Source organism: Canis aureus, chromosome 13, assembly GCF_053574225.1.
Source record: "Canis aureus isolate CA01 chromosome 13, VMU_Caureus_v.1.0, whole genome shotgun sequence".
Lineage (NCBI taxonomy): Eukaryota > Metazoa > Chordata > Mammalia > Carnivora > Canidae > Canis > Canis aureus.
This window is the reverse complement of record NC_135623.1, coordinates 13,200,386-13,217,001: the sequence shown is the minus strand read 5'-3', so window position 1 is coordinate 13,217,001 and position 16,616 is coordinate 13,200,386. Positions and strand designations below refer to the sequence as shown.

The 16,616-nt window shown below is 61.6% G+C and overlaps 2 protein-coding genes across 5 annotated transcripts in view; one reads left to right on the top strand and one right to left on the bottom strand.

Moving 5' to 3' along the window:
• KIAA0319L (KIAA0319 like) overlaps positions 1–3,404 on the bottom strand; it is a 99,007-nt gene extending 95,603 nt beyond the window's left edge. Inside the window, exons 1-2 of one of the 2 annotated variants that reach the window (XM_077844804.1) lie at positions 3,183–3,404; positions 12–181 (exon numbers count right to left, since the gene is read on the bottom strand). In XM_077844804.1, the coding sequence (XP_077700930.1) occupies positions 12–153 (142 nt within the window). In that variant the 5' untranslated portion in view covers positions 154–181; positions 3,183–3,404. Of the gene's footprint in view, positions 1–11; positions 182–1,840; positions 1,859–3,182 lie in introns of those variants that run through there. The other variant, XM_077844805.1, reaches the window with a different exon arrangement.
• Positions 3,405–3,743: 339 nt separating this feature from the next.
• NCDN (neurochondrin) lies at positions 3,744–13,079 on the top strand. 3 transcript variants are annotated; one of them, XM_077844807.1, is made up of 8 exons: positions 3,794–3,879; positions 4,195–4,262; positions 5,156–5,296; positions 6,384–7,352; positions 8,131–8,372; positions 8,958–9,182; positions 9,535–9,677; positions 11,563–13,079. In XM_077844807.1, the coding sequence occupies exons 2-8, from the start codon at positions 4,230–4,232 to the stop codon at positions 11,997–11,999; spliced, it is 2,190 nt and encodes a 729-aa protein (XP_077700933.1). In that variant the 5' UTR covers positions 3,794–3,879; positions 4,195–4,229; the 3' UTR covers positions 12,000–13,079. The 3 variants fall into 3 exon arrangements, with proteins under 3 accessions (XP_077700934.1, XP_077700935.1, XP_077700933.1); XM_077844808.1 differs by lacking the exon at positions 4,195–4,262 and having other exon boundaries at positions 3,744–3,879; XM_077844809.1 differs by lacking the exon at positions 4,195–4,262 and having other exon boundaries at positions 3,766–3,879; positions 5,126–5,296.
• Positions 13,080–16,616: the final 3,537 nt, after the last annotated feature.

The window sequence follows — 16,616 nt, the reverse complement described above, 5'->3', positions numbered from 1 at the left end:
GAAAACGGTACCTGTTGACAACCATAGAGCGCTGAAGCAGAAGCAAGTATAAAATAGGTACAGGCTTCTCAACCATTTCACGTATATCTGCCAACAAAATCCCAATAAAATCCAGGAAGCAGGGCTTGGCTTGACTCCCAGCCTCTTCTCCATGGCCTTCCAGAAAGGCGGAACCAGTTCACTACAAAGACAGAAAGAGAAGAAATGATATGCCAAGTAATTAACAATTGATTCCTCGAAATGCAGAGAGCTGGAGAATGTGACAGATTAGGGGGAAGAGAAATTTCAAGTTTGTCTCTCACTGCTCATACCTGCCCGTAAATTTTAAACCTGAGCCTTGACGAAGCCTATAATTATCAGGATAAAAACAGAGTAAGGGATATGAAATAAATCCATCGTGAAACTGAAACATTTTACATCGTATTATTTTCTAAGGTAACAGTAAGACACCTGTGTGGATGCATGTTAGGAGCACCAGCCTGAAGATAAGGTCTGAGTTTCAGCCCCAAGGCTGCTCCTAACAGCTTTGTGATTTTGACCAAACACACCTTTTTTTACCTGTGAAGAGTGTGGACTATCAGAGGTATGGGTGACCCAGGAGTTTTATCTAGCTGTGCTTTAAAAATATTTTCAAGGCAAAAAAATTAAAAAATAAAAATAAATATTTTCATGACTGTCTTTAGGGAACACACGCACTCTCCAGTTTACTGCCGCCCCACTGCTATGATCTTAAAAATCTATCCTAGTTACAATTCTATCACCTACCTGATCCCTAGAATCATTTGCAACTCCTGACTTGAATTCATAGGTACGCTCAACAAATATTTGCACGGCCCTTATCACATGCTCGACATTGTGCTGGCTACTCCAGAATCTAGGAGGTGGATAATTAGGTCCCTTCCAGGGAAAAAATGATTCTCATCTGTTTCATCTCTCTTTTTTTTTTTTAACGTATTTATTCATGAGACACACAGAGAGAGGGGGGGGGGGCAGAGACACAGGCAGAGGGCAGAAGGAGGCAGACAGAGGCAGAGGGAGAAGCAGGCTCCACGCAGGGAGCCTTGACATGGGACTCGATCCCAGGACTTCAGGATCATGCCCTGGGCCAAAGGCGGCGCTAAACTGCTGAGCCACCTGGGCTGCCCTGTTTCGTCTGTCTTATACAACTTCCCTACATGGTACAAATTATTATATAAATCTTGGCAATATCATGAGAGTTGGTTGAGTTCTGAAGAAGCTATTCAAATTCTTCTGTCCTGCGTACCTGTCACCCACATGTGGCAAATGACCCCAACCCCCAACCAAAGCCAACATACGGGGAGATTGGCATCACATGGGCCGGATATCAATATTGACTAATACCAGGAAATAGACACGCGCACACACACATAGCTGCAAAACTGAGGTACAGCCCACCCAAGAAAAGGCTTTGACCGAGCCTCAAGCATTGAAGGACTTCTTTGTCATTCATTTCCATCCATTCTGATTTCTAGTAGTTTTGAAGTTGTATGTTAGGGAGCAGGAAGCTGAAAGATGTGTGCGCCAGGGACATGCTCAAGGGATTATGAAATGGAGCCTAAGTTAGAAAGTATATCCAGCAACTTCTCTAGCCTCCCAAGATGGAACAGTGAGTGTGCATGTGCGTGTGTGTGTGTACGGATCTTACCCAACACATTTCTGCCTGCCACAAAAGGATTTTAAACTCAAAGTGACTCAACACCTGTCATCAATAGCCTGACAGGTGGGCGACAGAAGCATAAAAGAAATGAATAGGTTTTTGAAGATGGGAGTTAATAAACACCACTGAATTAGCAAGCTGATTAGAAGTGCAAGGTCTTACGAGCCGAGCCATGCTTCAGAGAGAGGCAGAGAGAGCTCTTTTCATGTGAACTCCCAACCAGCCGCGCCTCTTAAATAAATCCACAATTGCCTAAATGCACAAATCACTGCTAGGGTCGTCAAAGCCTTGCTGACCGGAGGCTGGAACAACAAGAGTCGACAAGATCCAAATGGTTTGTTATAGAATCAAAGGATAGAAACACGGGGGGGGGGGGGGGGGGAACACACACCCCCTCCCCACCCCCACGATACTTGACAATGGAAAAATCTAGAAAAGCTTGCAATGGTTCTGGCATTTAGGGCGTTACAAGCACACCCGAAATAAAAGCACTCTCTGGTTGCAACAGCTGTTCCGGCAGAGCAGGGGGGTAATGTTTACTTAATGCTTCAAGTTGATGGAGGGGAGAGGGGGGATGTATCATAGTTCAGTCTGTCAGCTACATACGTGGAACTCCACTTATGTACACAGCGATAAGATATGTTTGAGCAACGACAAAGTCTGAAACAGCCTATTCAGCTGGTATGAGTAATCGAGCATAAAGCTCTTTAAAAAAAAAAAAAAACACAAAGTCTCAAGATAGTTGGGAAAGTTACAGAGCAGACTGCCATGAATAACTTTGCTTATATTTGCAGACACTGTTTTCCAAATAGCTGGGAAAGTGAACAGACTGTTCTGGGAGGTCGTCTTTCCGATTTGCTCCTAGCTCCCCGGCCTGTTCATCACGGAGGCGAAGCGCAAAGACACTCAGCTCATGCTGCTCACTGGCTGCACCGGGGAGGTGGACTGGGGCGCCAGCAGCAGGAGGCGACGGGACCAAGCGCCTGCCCGAGGTCGCCCGAGGTCTCCCCCGAGGTCGCCCGAGGTCTCCGGCCCCGCACACCCCGCACGCCCCCTTCGTGCTGGCGTCCGCGGGGCCTCCTCCCCCGAGGCCCGCAGCCCGCAGGTGCAGCACCGCAGCCCGGGGCGTGCGCGGCCCCGCCCCCCTGATTCCGCAGCAACTTTGTATCCTGGAGGGGAGATGGAACGCAAGGGCCTGCAGCTCGGGGCGCGGCTGCAGAGGTCGGGGTGCGGGGTGGGTAGCATTCCCCGAGCCCGGGCCGTGTCTAGGGATGAAGATGCTGCACGACCAGGCCCCGGGCCCTCCGGCCGGGACCCGAGCTCCGCACCTGCAGGGAGCCAGGAGCGGCGGGCTGCCCCGCGCCGCGCCGGGAGCGCCACCTCCGGGCCCCCAGAGCGCCCGGCCAGCGCACCCTCCGGAGCAGCCCGTCCCGCCCGCCCCCGCCCCCCGCCCCCCGCGCTCAGGGGTCCCCGGCCCGGCCGCCAGCCGCCCCCGGCCACCTACCGGGGCTCAGGGCCGCACAGCGCGGCCCCGGCTCTCGGCGGCCTCCGCCTCCTCCCGGTCCATGGGGTCGGGGCCCCAGCCTGCGCTCCCCTCACCCCGAGGAGGAGGGAGAGGAGGAGGAGGAGGAGGAAGAAGGCAGCGCGCGCTCCCCACCCGGACAGCTCCCCGTCGCTCTGCCTCCCAGGACGCCGACCGCGGCCGGAAGCGCCGCCTCCTCCTCCCGCCTCCCCGGGCTCGACCCGGAAACACACTCTCCACGCGCCCCGCCCCCACCCCCCCGCCCGGAAGTCAGCGCCAGCCGCGCGCCCGCGGGGGAGGAGGGGCCGCGCTGGGGGACACAACTACGCACGAGCGAAGGAACCTGGGCCCCCAGGCTGTCGCCTCCCGCTCTCCACGGGCAGTCCGCGCCGCGCTGCCCGCCCCGCGCCGACCCCGCGCCGGCCCCGCGCCCCAGGCTCGGGCAATACCCACAAGCAAGATGGCGGCGGCGGCGGCACGCCCGACGGCTCAGCGCCGAGGCCTGCGATTGGCCGGCGCCGCGAGTGAGGCGGCCGCGGATTGGTCGGGAGCGCCGCGGGGGTGGGGGTGGAGCCGCCGCCGCCTGGAGCCGGGAGTGGGCAAAGCGGCGTGAGCAGCGGCCCCAGGCTCCCGGAGCAGCGCGCTCGGAGGCGGTTTGGGCGCTCGGGGCCGCAGCCTGGTGAGCTCAGCCCCCCTCAGGCCCTCCCCTGCACCCCGGCCGGGGCCTCGCCGACCGGCGCCGACCGATGCCGCCGCAGCCCGGGGACCCTATCGCCACTCCATCGCGCCATATCGCGACATCATCGTGCCCTGTCGAGACTCCATCTTGTCACGGCCCTTTTCAACATCTACCTTTCTCTCTCTCTCTTTCTCTCTCTCTCTCTATATATATTATTATTTTTAATTTTTTTTAATCCTCCCTGTCATCTCTGGGGGCTGTCCATGTCGTGATTTTGCCGTGATCTCTGCGTGACATCACCGCGCCATCGTGAAGTGTGATCTCATCGCCGCCCTGTCGTGACCTCATCAATGTCGTGTTGTGACCTGGCTGCGGCGGGACAGGTGGTGACCGCCAGGGACCCTCCCCTTCTCATCTCCCCATCTCAGCCGCCCCGCTCCGATTATCCGGCTTGTGGATGCTCCGTCGTCCTGGGAGCCACCCGGGACCCCCGCTTGCTTCTCCGGCCCCGGCCGGCATCCACGGGCTGGGGGCGGGGCGGGGAGGGCGAGGAGAGGGAGCGCTAAGGGTTAATTCTGCTGCTGCTGCTGCTGCTGCTCCTGCTGCTGCCCCTGGTGCTGCTGTTGTTGCTGCTGTTGCTGCTGCTGCTGCTGCAGCTTCTGCCCGAGGGAGGGAAAGGAGAGGAGGCAAGGAGCCTGCGGGGGCGACTCGGAGCCCTGGCTGGAGGGGTGGGGTCCCCAGGCGGGCCTGCGAGGCGTCCCTGGTCGGCCCCCTGCACCCTCACTCCTGCAGAAGCCTGCCTCCTGCCTGTTTTAGAGAAGGGAGAGGAAGGGAAACCTAGGATGCCCTTTTTCCCTCGTGTCAGCCTGAGTCCGGATAATCGAACTTCACCCGTGTGTGTCTCCATTCCTTCCTCTGTGTGTCCTCACCACTCCCTCCGGGTGTGCCTGGGTGGAGGGAGATGAAAGCTGGCCTCTGGTGCCCAGGGGCAGCAGAGCAGGGAGGCCAGCAGCTCCCTCCCACTGCTGTGCAGCTGAGCAGCGGGATGTGTGGTCCTTCCTTCCCGCTTTCTGGAGGTGACCTTGGACCAGGGTCCCTTCTTCGTCCCTAAGGACTTGAGGGTCCAGTGCCTTTAAGGGGCTGCCACAAGGGAGGTCAGTCTTGAGGAACCCATCCCTCCTGATCCCTCCCTCTGTGCTAATCCCTCCCTCCATCCTCCACTCCCACCCCCACCCCTCCTCTGCAGAGGGATGCTCAGTCCCTCTTGTGTTCACAGTTGGGCAAGGCGGGCATCATGGCCTCGGATTGCGAGCCAGCTCTGAACCAGGCAGAGAGCCGAAACCCCACCCTGGAGCGCTACCTGGGAGCCCTCCGTGAGGCCAAGAATGACAGCGAGCAGTTTGCAGCCCTGCTGCTAGTAAGGAACTGACCAAAGATTGGGAGGTGGGAAGGGCTGGGTGGTTGGGCCCCCTAGGAATGGGGTCAGAAAGTCCCCAAGGATGCATAGCTTGTGCTGGCATTCCTGGAAGCACCCAAGAAGACCCCAGATGCCTACATTTGGCATCTTCTTTGCTCCCCCTGAGTATGGGGGCAAAGGGGAGAATGGGAGTGAATAAGGCTTGGGGCTCTAGGAGCCTCGGAGGAGGCTGCCTGGGTCTGCTCTCTGGGGCGTCCCGGAGCAGATGGGAGCTGACTCATAGGGTGACAGCAGCAGGTAGTAACTAGTGCAGAGTACTTGAGGGCTGGGGATGATTGCTCTGGGGGTGGAGAGAGTAGCAGAACTAGAAGTAGCTGGGAAGGGGTCCCAAGGGATAGCCGGGATGGCAGTAGCTAGGCTGGGGGTGAGGGAGCTGTGTGGGGCTCAGCCCTGTTGCAGGAGCCGCGCTGGGGCCAGCAGAGCAGGAGCTGCAGTGCTGGGAAGGGGGGGTTGGTGTGTGGGGGGTGAAGGGAGGAGGGAGTACAGTCGCTGCTTGTTTGCCATGGCAACAGGGAGAAGGCTCCAGAGTCAAGGGCTCACACTGCAGCAGAGGAGGTGTTGAGGTGAAATGTAAGGGGAAATGTTTTGACAGGCAGAGTGGCGAGACACAGGAGCCATTTCCCCTGAGAAGGTGGCAGGAATGGATCGGAGGCTGCTTTGGGGGGAGCAGCTAAGGAAGAGACCCTAAATCCCCGGGGGATTTTAAACTGAGCTGTAAGCCCAAATCGGGTGTCGGCATCCAGATTAGACGTCGGCAAGAACTTCCCAAATGACCAGGTGATGGAATGGCAGGAGCTGGGGATTGGACCTCCCCTCTGTGGAAATAATCACAGCTGAGGGATCCCGGAGGTCACAACAGTCCGTCTCCCATGGGAGGAAGGAGCAGGATGAAATGATCTCTGGGGGGCCTTCTGACCCCAGAGCGAGTCCCCTTCCATAACCTCATCTTGCTGATGGTCAGCTCCCCAGGGGGCAGGGGCCAGTCTTCCTTTCGTCCTGCTGATAGCACATCCCCGCCCCCCCCCAGGTGACCAAGGCAGTCAAAGCAGGGGACATCGATGCCAAAACTCGGCGGCGGATCTTCGATGCTGTAGGCTTCACCTTCCCCAATCGTCTCCTGACCACCAAGGAGGCCCCCGATGGCTGCCCTGACCACGTTCTCCGAGCCCTGGGTGTGGCCCTCCTGGCCTGCTTCTGCAGTGACCCTGAACTGGCCGGCCACCCCCAGGTCCTGAACAAGATCCCCATCCTCAGCACCTTCCTCACTGCCCGGGGGGACCCAGATGACGCTGCTCGCCGTTCCATGATCGACGATACCTACCAGTGCCTGACAGCTGTGGCAGGCACCCCCCGGGGGCCCCGGCACCTTATTGCTGGCGGCACCGTGTCCGCCCTGTGTCAAGCATACCTGGGGCACGGCTACGGCTTCGACCAGGCCCTGGCGCTCCTCGTGGGGCTGCTGGCTGCCGCTGAGACCCAGTGTTGGAAGGAGGCGGAGCCTGACCTCCTGGCCGTGTTGCGGGGCCTCAGTGAAGATTTCCAGAAAGCCGAGGACGCCAGCAAGTTTGAGCTGTGCCAGCTGCTGCCCCTCTTTCTGCCCCCGACAACCGTGCCCTCCGAATGCCTCCGGGATCTGCAGGCCGGGCTGGCACGCATCCTGGGCAGCAAGCTGAGCTCCTGGCAGCGCAACCCCGCGCTGAAGCTGGCAGCCCGCCTGGCGCACGCCTGCGGCTCCGACTGGATCCCAGCGGGCAGCTCCGGGAGCAAGTTCCTGGCCCTGCTGGTGAATCTGGCGTGTGTGGAGGTACGGCTGGCCCTGGAGGAGACGGGCACCGAAGTGAAAGAGGATGTGGTGACCGCCTGCTATGCCCTCATGGAGCTGGGGATTCAGGAGTGCACCCGCTGCGAGCAGTCGCTGCTCAAGGAGCCCCAGAAGGTACAGCTCGTGAGCATCATGAAGGAGGCCATCGGGGCTGTCATCCACCACCTGCAGCAGGTGAGGGCATAGTGGCCACACAGGGAGCCTGGGGGTGGGGGCCGGAGGTGGGGTGGGCAGAGGGCCAGGCAGAGGGATGCGGTGTGACAGGGACAGGCCCAGATGCCCACTCGGGCCGATCCTGCAGCGCTCCCGGGAGTAGTGTGGCCGAGCCTCCCTCTCCCTCCCTCCCTGAGCCTCCACACAAGCACCATACCACACACCATATGTGCACTCGCATCACAGTACACACACACGCACACACACAACACGGTGGCTCCCACTCACAGCCCTCCGCCCGGTACACACGCACACGAGATGGAAGCAGCCTGCTTGGCTCCGCCTCCCGCCCCGAGTGCGGCACCTGCACATGCAACACACGCACCCCGGCACCGGAGCAGGGCCAGGGCTGCAGGGCCAGGCCTGCAGCTTCCTGGCCTCCGGGGAGGTCCCGCTAACTCCTCCAGGTCAGGGCCGCCAGGGGACCCACGAGGGACCTTCCAGCCTTGAGCTACTTCAGGGGGGACGGGGATGCGAGTGGAGTCGCAGCAAGTGTGGGGACATGTTGTCTGAAGCCCCCTTAGCTCAGCGGCGTGCCCCGAGGGCCTGCTCCGTGCCAGGCGCCTGTCGGGTACGTGCTCACTGTGTGCCAGGTGCTGGGTGCGCAGGGCCGGCCTTCGAAGGGCTCAGGGGCTGGAATTCCCCTCTAGGTGTGGTGTTCCTAGGCTGGCTGGCATGCTGTCCCGGCCGGGGAGGGGGTCTGGTCCTGCTCCATCTCACGGGGGTCCCATGGCAACAGGTGGGGCCAGAGAAGCAGAAGGAGCCCTTTGTGTTTGCTTCGGTGCGGATCCTGGGGGCCTGGCTGGCCGAGGAGACCTCATCCCTGCGCAAGGAGGTCTGCCAGCTGCTGCCCTTCCTTGTGCGCTATGCCAAGACCCTCTACGAGGAGGCCGAGGAGGCGAATGACCTCTCCCAGCAGGTGGCCACCCTGGCCATCTCCCCCACCGCCCCAGGGCCCACCTGGCCAGGGGATGCTCTCCGGTGAGTTGGTAGTTAGAGTCTGTCCAGCCAGACTGTCCTAAAGAAAAGTGCAACAAGGGGACACCGCCTCACCCCTAGATTGTCCGTGCCAGGCTTCCCGACTGGGGCACGAGATTTCCTCTAGGATTATTTCTGGTTTCTTGGGTGGGGCTTGTTCACGCAGGACTCCTGGTCAGCCGAGTCTCCCCTGCCCACCTCCGAGTTGTCCGTAGAGAGAGAACTCGTGCTTTCCAAGCGTTTACTACACACTAGGCATTCTGCTCTACCGTTGACAAAAAAAAAAAAAAATCCCATTTGGTCCACACGGCAGATCTATGGCCTAAGGCTCATCCGCGCCTTCAGGATGAGCAAACCAAGACTCAGGGTTAAAGTAAGTGGGCCACGCACACGCCACGTGGCGGAGCCCGGGTTCAAGCAAGCCCAGGCCCTTGAAGCACCACCGCGTGTGCTGTCTCTGTGGGGCCCACGAGGCCGGGTCCTTCACCCCCGCTGTCATTTCTCACAGGTGGGATGCCCCCCAAGAAAGGGAATCCTCGTGCCTTTGTCTCCGCACCCCTTACGCATGTGTTCCTTCCACACCCCCAGGCTCCTCCTGCCCGGCTGGTGCCACCTGACTGTCGAAGATGGGCCCCGGGAGATCCTGATCAAAGAGGGAGCCCCCTCACTTCTCTGCAAGTATTTCTTGCAGCAGTGGGAACTCACATCCCCGGGCCATGATACCTCAGTGCTGCCCGACAGCGTGGAGATCGGCCTGCAGACCTGCTGCCACATCTTCCTCAACCTTGTGGTCACCGCACCAGGGCTAATCAAGTGAGGCCGGGGAGGAGGTTGGAGGAAGCAAGGGGGGCTGCTCAGACTGTCTCACATCTGCATCTCGACGCTGCTTCCCTGCGCCCGTGCGTTCCCGTTAGTGTTAGAATGGATGGCTCTCAGAGCAGAGGCACCCCGCACGAGGACCGGGCCTGGCCGGAGCCCCGCAGCTCCCACCGTAACCCAGGCTCCGCTCCCAGATGGCACCAGGGCCCACCACTAGCTCCTAACCCTGCTGCCTCGTCTCTAATCCTGCCTGGTGAAACTGGGAGCCCAGGACCCCAGGTTCCCCCAGGCCTCGGTGTAAGGAACAACCCTCAAACAGTCCCCCCTTCCCTCCCTGTCTCCCCAGGCGAGATGCCTGCTTCACGTCTCTAATGAACACCCTGATGACGTCACTGCCCGCACTAGTGCAGCAGAGTGGCAGGCTCCTGCTGGCTGCCAACGTGGCCACTCTGGGCCTGCTCATGGCCCGGCTCCTCAGCACCTCTCCAGGTAAGGCCTGGGGCCCCGGCCCTAAGGAGTAGGGGCCAAAGACCTGGCTGCACCTGTGGGCCTCCAGGCAGAAGTCCCTGTTTTCAGGGGATGTTTTTACAGAATTTTCCAAAGGAGAGGAAATCTCTCTGTGTCTCCGTCCCCCACTCTACCCCACCCTTCTTCCTCAAATGATGACATTCTCTTCCTTCTTGAAGACTTTTAAGGCAAGGTCTGGTGGGTGTAAGTACAGGCCTGCTCAGAGGCACAGGCATAGGCACCTGGAATCCCAGCAGCCCAAGGTGGAGCCGCCCCCACCCAGGCCTTGAGTCAGAAACCTTATTCCTCCCATTGAGGTTTTTCTCTGCTCAGCACCTCACCTCCCTGGTGACAGGCTTCAGCACTTTGCTGCTCCTCTGCACGCACCTTCTCCGCAAGCCTGCCTCACCCCGACTGTGTGCGGGGGGAGGGCCAGCCCCTCCAGCCCCTGCCAGCCCTCCCTGTCTCCCACTTCGGCCGTGGGTGTCTGCTTGGGTCCCTCTGTCCCCGCCTGTTCCCTGTGCCCCATCTGTCAGGTTGGAGGAGCTGAGCAGATGCCTGGGAACAGGGCGTAACGAGCCTGTCCCCTCAGCTGCCTCTCTGTTCCCCGCGCAGGGATCCCAGCAGAGTCTCCTGGCAGCGGGAAGGGAGCGAGGCAGTGGGCCAGGGTCAGCCCCGTGTTCCAGCTTGTGGCCCCTCTGCCCCTGAGTGGAGCCCCAGGGCTGCTCCCCCACAGATGCCACTGGTTGGCCTGACCCCCTTCCACACAGGGTCTGCGGGAGCGAGGTGGGCCCCTGCATGGGGGTGAGGGAAGCCCCATCACCACCCCCTGGGCCCCCTCTGGCACCCTCTTCTGGCCTAAGAGTCAAATCAGTGCCCAGCCTGTGGCTCCCCAGCCCGTGGCTCTCCAGCCTGTGGCTCTCCAGGTCCGTGGCTCCCCAGGCCCGTGGCTCCCCAGCCCGCTCTCCAGCCCATGGATCCCCAGCCCGTGGCTCTCCGGCCCATGGCTCCCCGGCCCGTGGCTCCCCGGCCCGTGGCTCCCCAGCCCGTGGCTCTCCAGCCCATGGATCCCCGGCCCGTGGCTCTCCGGCCCATGGCTCCCCGGCCCATGGCTCCCCGGCCCATGGCTCTCCAGCCCATGGATCCCCAGCCCGTGGCTCTCCGGCCCGTAGCTCTCTGGCCCGTGGGTCCCCAGGCCCGTGGCTCCCCAACCCGCTCTCCAGCCCATGGGTCCCCAGCCCGTGGCTCTCCAGCCCCCTGGCTCTCCAGCCCGTGGGTCCCCAGCCCGTGGGTCCCCAACCCTGTGGCTCTCCAGCCCATGGGTCCCCAGGCCCATGGCTCTCCAGGCCCATGGCTCCCCAGCCCCGTGGCTCCCCAGGCCCATGGCTCCCCAGCCCCGTGGCTCCCCAGCCCCGTGGCTCCCCAGCCCCATGGCTCCCCAGCCCCATAGCTCTCCAGCCCGTGGGTCCCCGGGCCCATGGCTCTCCGGCCCGTGACTCTCAGGCCCGTGGCTCTCCAGCCCGTGGCTCTCAGGCCCGTGGCTCTCCAGCCCGTGGCTCTCCTGTCACAATCCTGTCATTACCCCGGCAGTGGGAAGGGCACCCAGAGGGGGAGTGTCCCGAGATTATTATATTTAATGCTCACAATGGATCACTAAGGTTAGCACTGTTGGCTCCGTTATAACAAGTAAGGAAACGGGAGCCAGGAAAGTGCATTCCCCAGGGTCACTCAGTGAAGCGAGGTAGGGCTTGCACCCAGGCCAAGGGCCAGAGAGGAGAGTCATGGAGAGGGCGGAGGAGGTGGAGGAGAGGGCCTGGGGAGGCGCCCGCCCGCCCACCTCACGGCCCCTCGCCCCCTTGCCTTCCAGCTCTTCAGGGCACGCCGGCCTCCCGAGGTTTCTTCGCGGCCGCCATCCTCTTCCTGTCACAGTCCCACGTGGCACGGGCCACCCCCGGCTCGGAGCAGGCCGTGCTGGCACTGTCCCCCGACTACGAGGGCGTGTGGGCCGACCTGCAGGAGCTGTGGTTCCTGGGCATGCAGGCCTTCACGGGCTGTGTGCCGCTGCTGCCCTGGCTGGCGCCCGCCGCCCTACGCTCCCGCTGGCCCCAGGAGCTGCTCCAGCTGCTCGCCAGCGTCAGCCCCAACTCTGTCAAGCCCGAGATGGTCGCAGCCTATCAGGGCGTGCTGGTGGAGCTGGCCCGGGCCAACCGGCTGTGCCGAGAGGCCATGAGGCTGCAGGCAGGTGAGGAGACGGCCAGCCACTATCGCATGGCCGCCCTAGAGCAGTGCCTGTCGGAGCCCTGAGCGGGTGTCCGCTGGGGACGGACCCGGGGGTGGGCGGCGAGGGAAGGTGGGAGGAGGCATCTGCCCTGAAGCCCCCAGACTGGACCCCCTCCCCAAGCTCCCCCCAACACCCCAGCTTTCTGGCTTTCTTTCCCGAGGGCGAGGGCGCAGGGCCCAGCCCTCAAGTGTAAGGAACTGCGTCCGCCCCCCCGGGCCCCCCCGGGGGCAGGGACTGGCTTGGAAATCCACGCGGCCGCCCCTGCCAGGCTGGGGCAGGTTGGAGCAGCCCCCCCAGGAGGGGGCCCTGGGTGTCATGGTCCCCACGGCAGGCCCCCCGCAGGAGGGAGGCCCCAGGGTGGGACGGGCCTGGCAGGAGCTGGCTGCCTCGGCCCATGTGCCCTGCCGGCCAGGGTGTGAGCTCCCCCAGGCTGTGGTGTCCCCTCTGGCCTCCCAGGTCCGCGTCCTTCAAATTGGCCCCTTGGCTCTCGCCCCTGGCCCCTTGGGTAGAGAGCAGGCTCAGACCGCTGACATGGCAGTTCTTCCCATCAAATTTGCTGACCCAAGGTCTGGGCTGCCCCGTCCTCCCAGGGAATTCTGGGGTGGGCAGGCCTGGTGTGGGGGTGGGGACACCTCCTTCCACCTGAGCCTCCTTGAGGGGACCCAGGATTCCTTAGGGCCTGGTGTCTAAGCTTCTGTGTCGTGTTGCAGCAGAGTGACGATGGGGGCTGGGGGGTTATTTATTTTGCCTGTCCTTATCCCTGCTTGGGCACCTGAGCATCTAATCCCTGTCCCCCTCGTGCCATCTGGCTTGGCTGGAGCCAGGAACAGGAGGGACCTGTCCCCAGAATCCGCATGTTTCCCTAGTGATTGCACCCCATCACCATCATGGTGCCTGGCTTCAGTTCCCACCCCTGCTTAGGCTTCCTCTCTGCAGAGAGACGCGACTGGCGGCTCCAGCAGGAACCACCTTCCTTAGGAACCCGGGGGACCCTCCCCCTCTGACCCCTTGCTTCCATTCCCCTTCCCTCCCCCAGTGCGTTCTGTGATCGCCACGTTCAAAGCTGTGCACATGCAGACACAATAAATGTTCATTGGTGACAAGGTGGCCCACGCGTGGTCTGTCCTGCACCTTCTCTCTTCCTTCCCGCCTCCCGCAGCTCACATCCACCATTTGCTGGACACACACCCGGCCAAGCACACTTCACAGGTGTCCTGGCCTTTAGCCCGCCCAAGAATCCTGCGACACAGGCATTATCCCAATTTTGCAGGTGAAGGCACTTCAGCGCGGGGAGGCGGTTGGCTCGAGGTGATGATGTGCTAGTGAGTGCCGGAGCCAAGAGCCAGCAGGCCGCTGAGCGCCCAGCCCGTAGCCTGGACCTCCCAGGGCAGGGTGGCAAACGTGCTGAGGCGGCCAGGCCCGGCGGGGCTTCGGGGCTTTTGTACAAGTGAAGTGCTGACGCGGAGGGCCACCCAGTACTACTGCCACGCCCTCCAATTTTTAAACAAAGACAAGTCAGAAACCCTCAATTTTATGCAAAATCTGATTTTTGAATGTTGATCCATTTTTTAAAATGAAATCATTACTGCCCCCAATTACATCTCCAGGCCAAACGTGGCTTTTAGGCAACCAGCGGTTCACCTCTTGTTTTTCATGGTTTTTTTTTTTTTTTTTTTTTTGCAGATTTTATTTATTTGACAGCACAGGCAGGGAGAGCAGCAGAGGGGGAAGGGGAAGCAGGCTCCCCACTGAGCAGGGAGCCAGGATGGGGGGCTTGCAGTGGGGCTCCATCCCAGGGCCCCAGCATTGTGGCCCAAGCTGAAGGCAGACACTTAGCCAACTGTTCAGCTCTGTTCTATGCCAAGGGGGAAGGGGAAGGGTCCTGAGAGCTCCAGCAGGAGACTGGAGCCAAGCACCTGTTGCTTCCCCGGGCCTGAGCCGAAGTGGTCAGACTGGAGCCAGACCAGCCCCAGCCCCCACCTGGCGGACCTCCCTACCTAGGCCCTCCAGCCAACAAGCGCTCACTGAGCATTTCCCATGTGCCTCTGCTGTTGGCTGTGCATGGGCGGAGGAACATTACTTACTAGAGGTCCTGACAGTCCCGTTCCTACATTGGGTGCCCTGGAGGAAATACGAAAGACGGGCCTTGCCGTCAAGCAGCTTAAAATCTAGGGAGGGGACAGTCGAGGCACCAGCCCCTTCAGGTGTAATCAGCTGCTTCTATGGGGGTCTGAGCAAAGTATGGCCGGAGCATAGGAGCCCCTCTGCTCTTACACTCAATAGTCTGAGAAAGCTCAGGAAGTTTTTGCCCTGAGACCTGGGGCTGAGGAGAGGCTTGCCAGGCAGACGAGCAGAGGAACCGCGGTGTAAAGGCATGCGGGCTTGGGAACTGCAAGTAGCTCGTTGTTGCCACGTAGCACGTGAAGAGGAGGCTGGGCCAGTGGCTACGGACCGGACCTTGCAAGCCCTGGCGTGCCGTGCTCACAAGCAGACCTGTGGGACCACGCTGAGATTTGTTTTCGCCAGACCGAACGTGATCCAGTTTGCATTTTTGAAAGATGACTGGCTGCGAGGGGGAACTGAGGCAGGGAGCTCAGAGAGGAAGTACCGAGTCTGAACTAAGCCTGTGGCAGGGCAGGTGGAGAAGATGCAGGAAGGAGTTAGTTATCAGGGCTTGGTGATTGGGAGTGAGGAGGGATCCAGAGCCCTCCTGGATACCCGATCTGGGCCACTAAGTGGATAATGGGGCCATTCACCATCACCGGGAACGCTGGGAAACAGGTTAATGCAAAATACAAGCTCATTTCGGGAAATGGCGAGTTCATGCTGCTTGTGGGGTACCCAGGGGTCGCCTGCTTTCTGTGGCCCGGAGCTCGGGGAGTTGGGAGTTGCAGGTGCGGGGTCTGGAAAGTCCTGGGCCCCGGTCGGCCAGGGCGCGGCCACGTTACCAGGCCCGCTCACTCCTGGGGCTTCTGCGGCCAGGGCCACAGGCGACCTGAGCTGCCGTCGTGACACCGCCAGGTGGCGCCTCAGCATCTCCTGTGCCACCTGGTCCCGTGGCCCGGCCTGGTTGTGTCACCAGGGCAAGCCGGCCGCGGTCTTAACAACCGATCCAGACACAAACTCACTTTTTGAAGAGGGGGGTCGCGATGAGCCGGGGAGACGGTGCCCTGCTACCTGCGCACGAGCGCCGCTGTGTCTCCTGCGTCCCTGTGTGTGTGTCCCCCACCAGGGCCTGCTGGCATGCAGGCTCCCTGACAGCCGGCTGCGCCCCCCCCAGCTCCGGCATCCATCGTGCATTGGAGGGGCCTTCCCGGTCCCCACCCCCCCCCATCATCCTCTTGTGAAGCAGCTCATGAGCCGGAAGGGACGATCAGCGCGGCCCAGGGGGTGGGGGCGCCCAGGGTGCCTACACTGTGTGTGCCCCGAAGACGCCGCGGGGAGCCTCCCGAGCCTTCCGGGCAAGAAGGTGACACACTCCAGGCCCCCGACCGCTTCGTGCAGCTGCAGGTGGGAAGGGTGACGCCAAGCGCGAGAGCCATCAGGGAGCTGTCACCACGTCCCTAGTCGGCAAACCCCAGCGAGCTGCTGCGTCCCCTTCCGAGTCTACAACACGCAGATTCCAGGCCCCAGGCTCAGAGGCCCCGCTTCAGGAGGCCGGGTGACGTCCGGGAGGTGGCACCTTGGCAGGACAGGGGCGGCAGGGGATGCCGGCCCCGGAAACACACTTTGGGGACTACCGGGGGCTGGGGGGGCTTCAGGCGGCCGCCCCCGTGGGTGTGCGCACCTCGCGAGAGGTACGGATCAGACCACGGGTGACAGCCTGCCCGCAGCCACCAGGGCCTTGAGGATGAATGACTCGCCCTCGTCAAGCGTAGATGGGAAGGAAGGGCCGAGGCTGCGACCCTGACAGTGAGTAGCGACGTGGCTGAGGAGTGGTCGCGGGGCGGGGGGACAAGGAGGCCACAGGGGTGTCTCAGGCCGCAAGGAAGTAGCCAGAGGAAGCCCTTGGAGGCCCCTGGACGGACAGCCTGTCCACTCCTTACGCCCTTCCTGCAGCCTGCCGGACACAGCCGGGGGTCCCCAGGGCTGGGCATGGGCATCGCCAGCCTTGGGCCTCCCCCAAAGGGTGCCACGCACCCACCCGCACCCTCCTGTCCTGCAGCCTCGCTTCTGATGTCCCGCCGCTGAATCCAAGAGGTGAGGAGGGGGGGTCTCGTCACAGATTCACCCCCGCACGCACAGACCTGCGTGACATACACCAGACCTCGGGTCCGCCCTGTCCGACTGGCTCGTCCACCCCCCTAGCTGGTGGCTCCAGCCTCCAGAAACTTCTCAGTGATGCTGCTTCTAGCCTCTTCCTGCCCCACGGCCCCCCAGGCTGGGATGACCCAGGCCTGAGCTCCGCACCTGCCAAATGTCTCTGGGATCCCCCCTCACTTACCTCACTGGGATCCTCTCCTCCACTTACCTTCTGGGGCTAACCCCCCCTTCTGTCATCCACCGACACATTGTCACCTCTCCTTTGGCATCATCCGCTTCCCTGGAAAGGGGCCTTGGAAACATACAGGCCTCTGTGACCCCCCTACTTTGCTGTCCCACTGCTTGGAGTTGCAGGAACTGGTGTCAGAGAGGAAGAG

Excerpts from the sequence above, each read along its gene's own strand:
- NCDN (XM_077844807.1), top strand. The coding sequence starts at position 4,230 with ATGTCGTGTTGTGACCTGGCTGCGGCGGGACAG. Across the intron at positions 4,263-5,155 it reads ACCTGGCTGCGGCGGGACAG|TTGGGCAAGGCGGGCATCAT; the intron begins GTGGTGACCGCC and ends TTGTGTTCACAG. Across the intron at positions 9,183-9,534 it reads ACCGCACCAGGGCTAATCAA|GCGAGATGCCTGCTTCACGT; the intron begins GTGAGGCCGGGG and ends CTGTCTCCCCAG.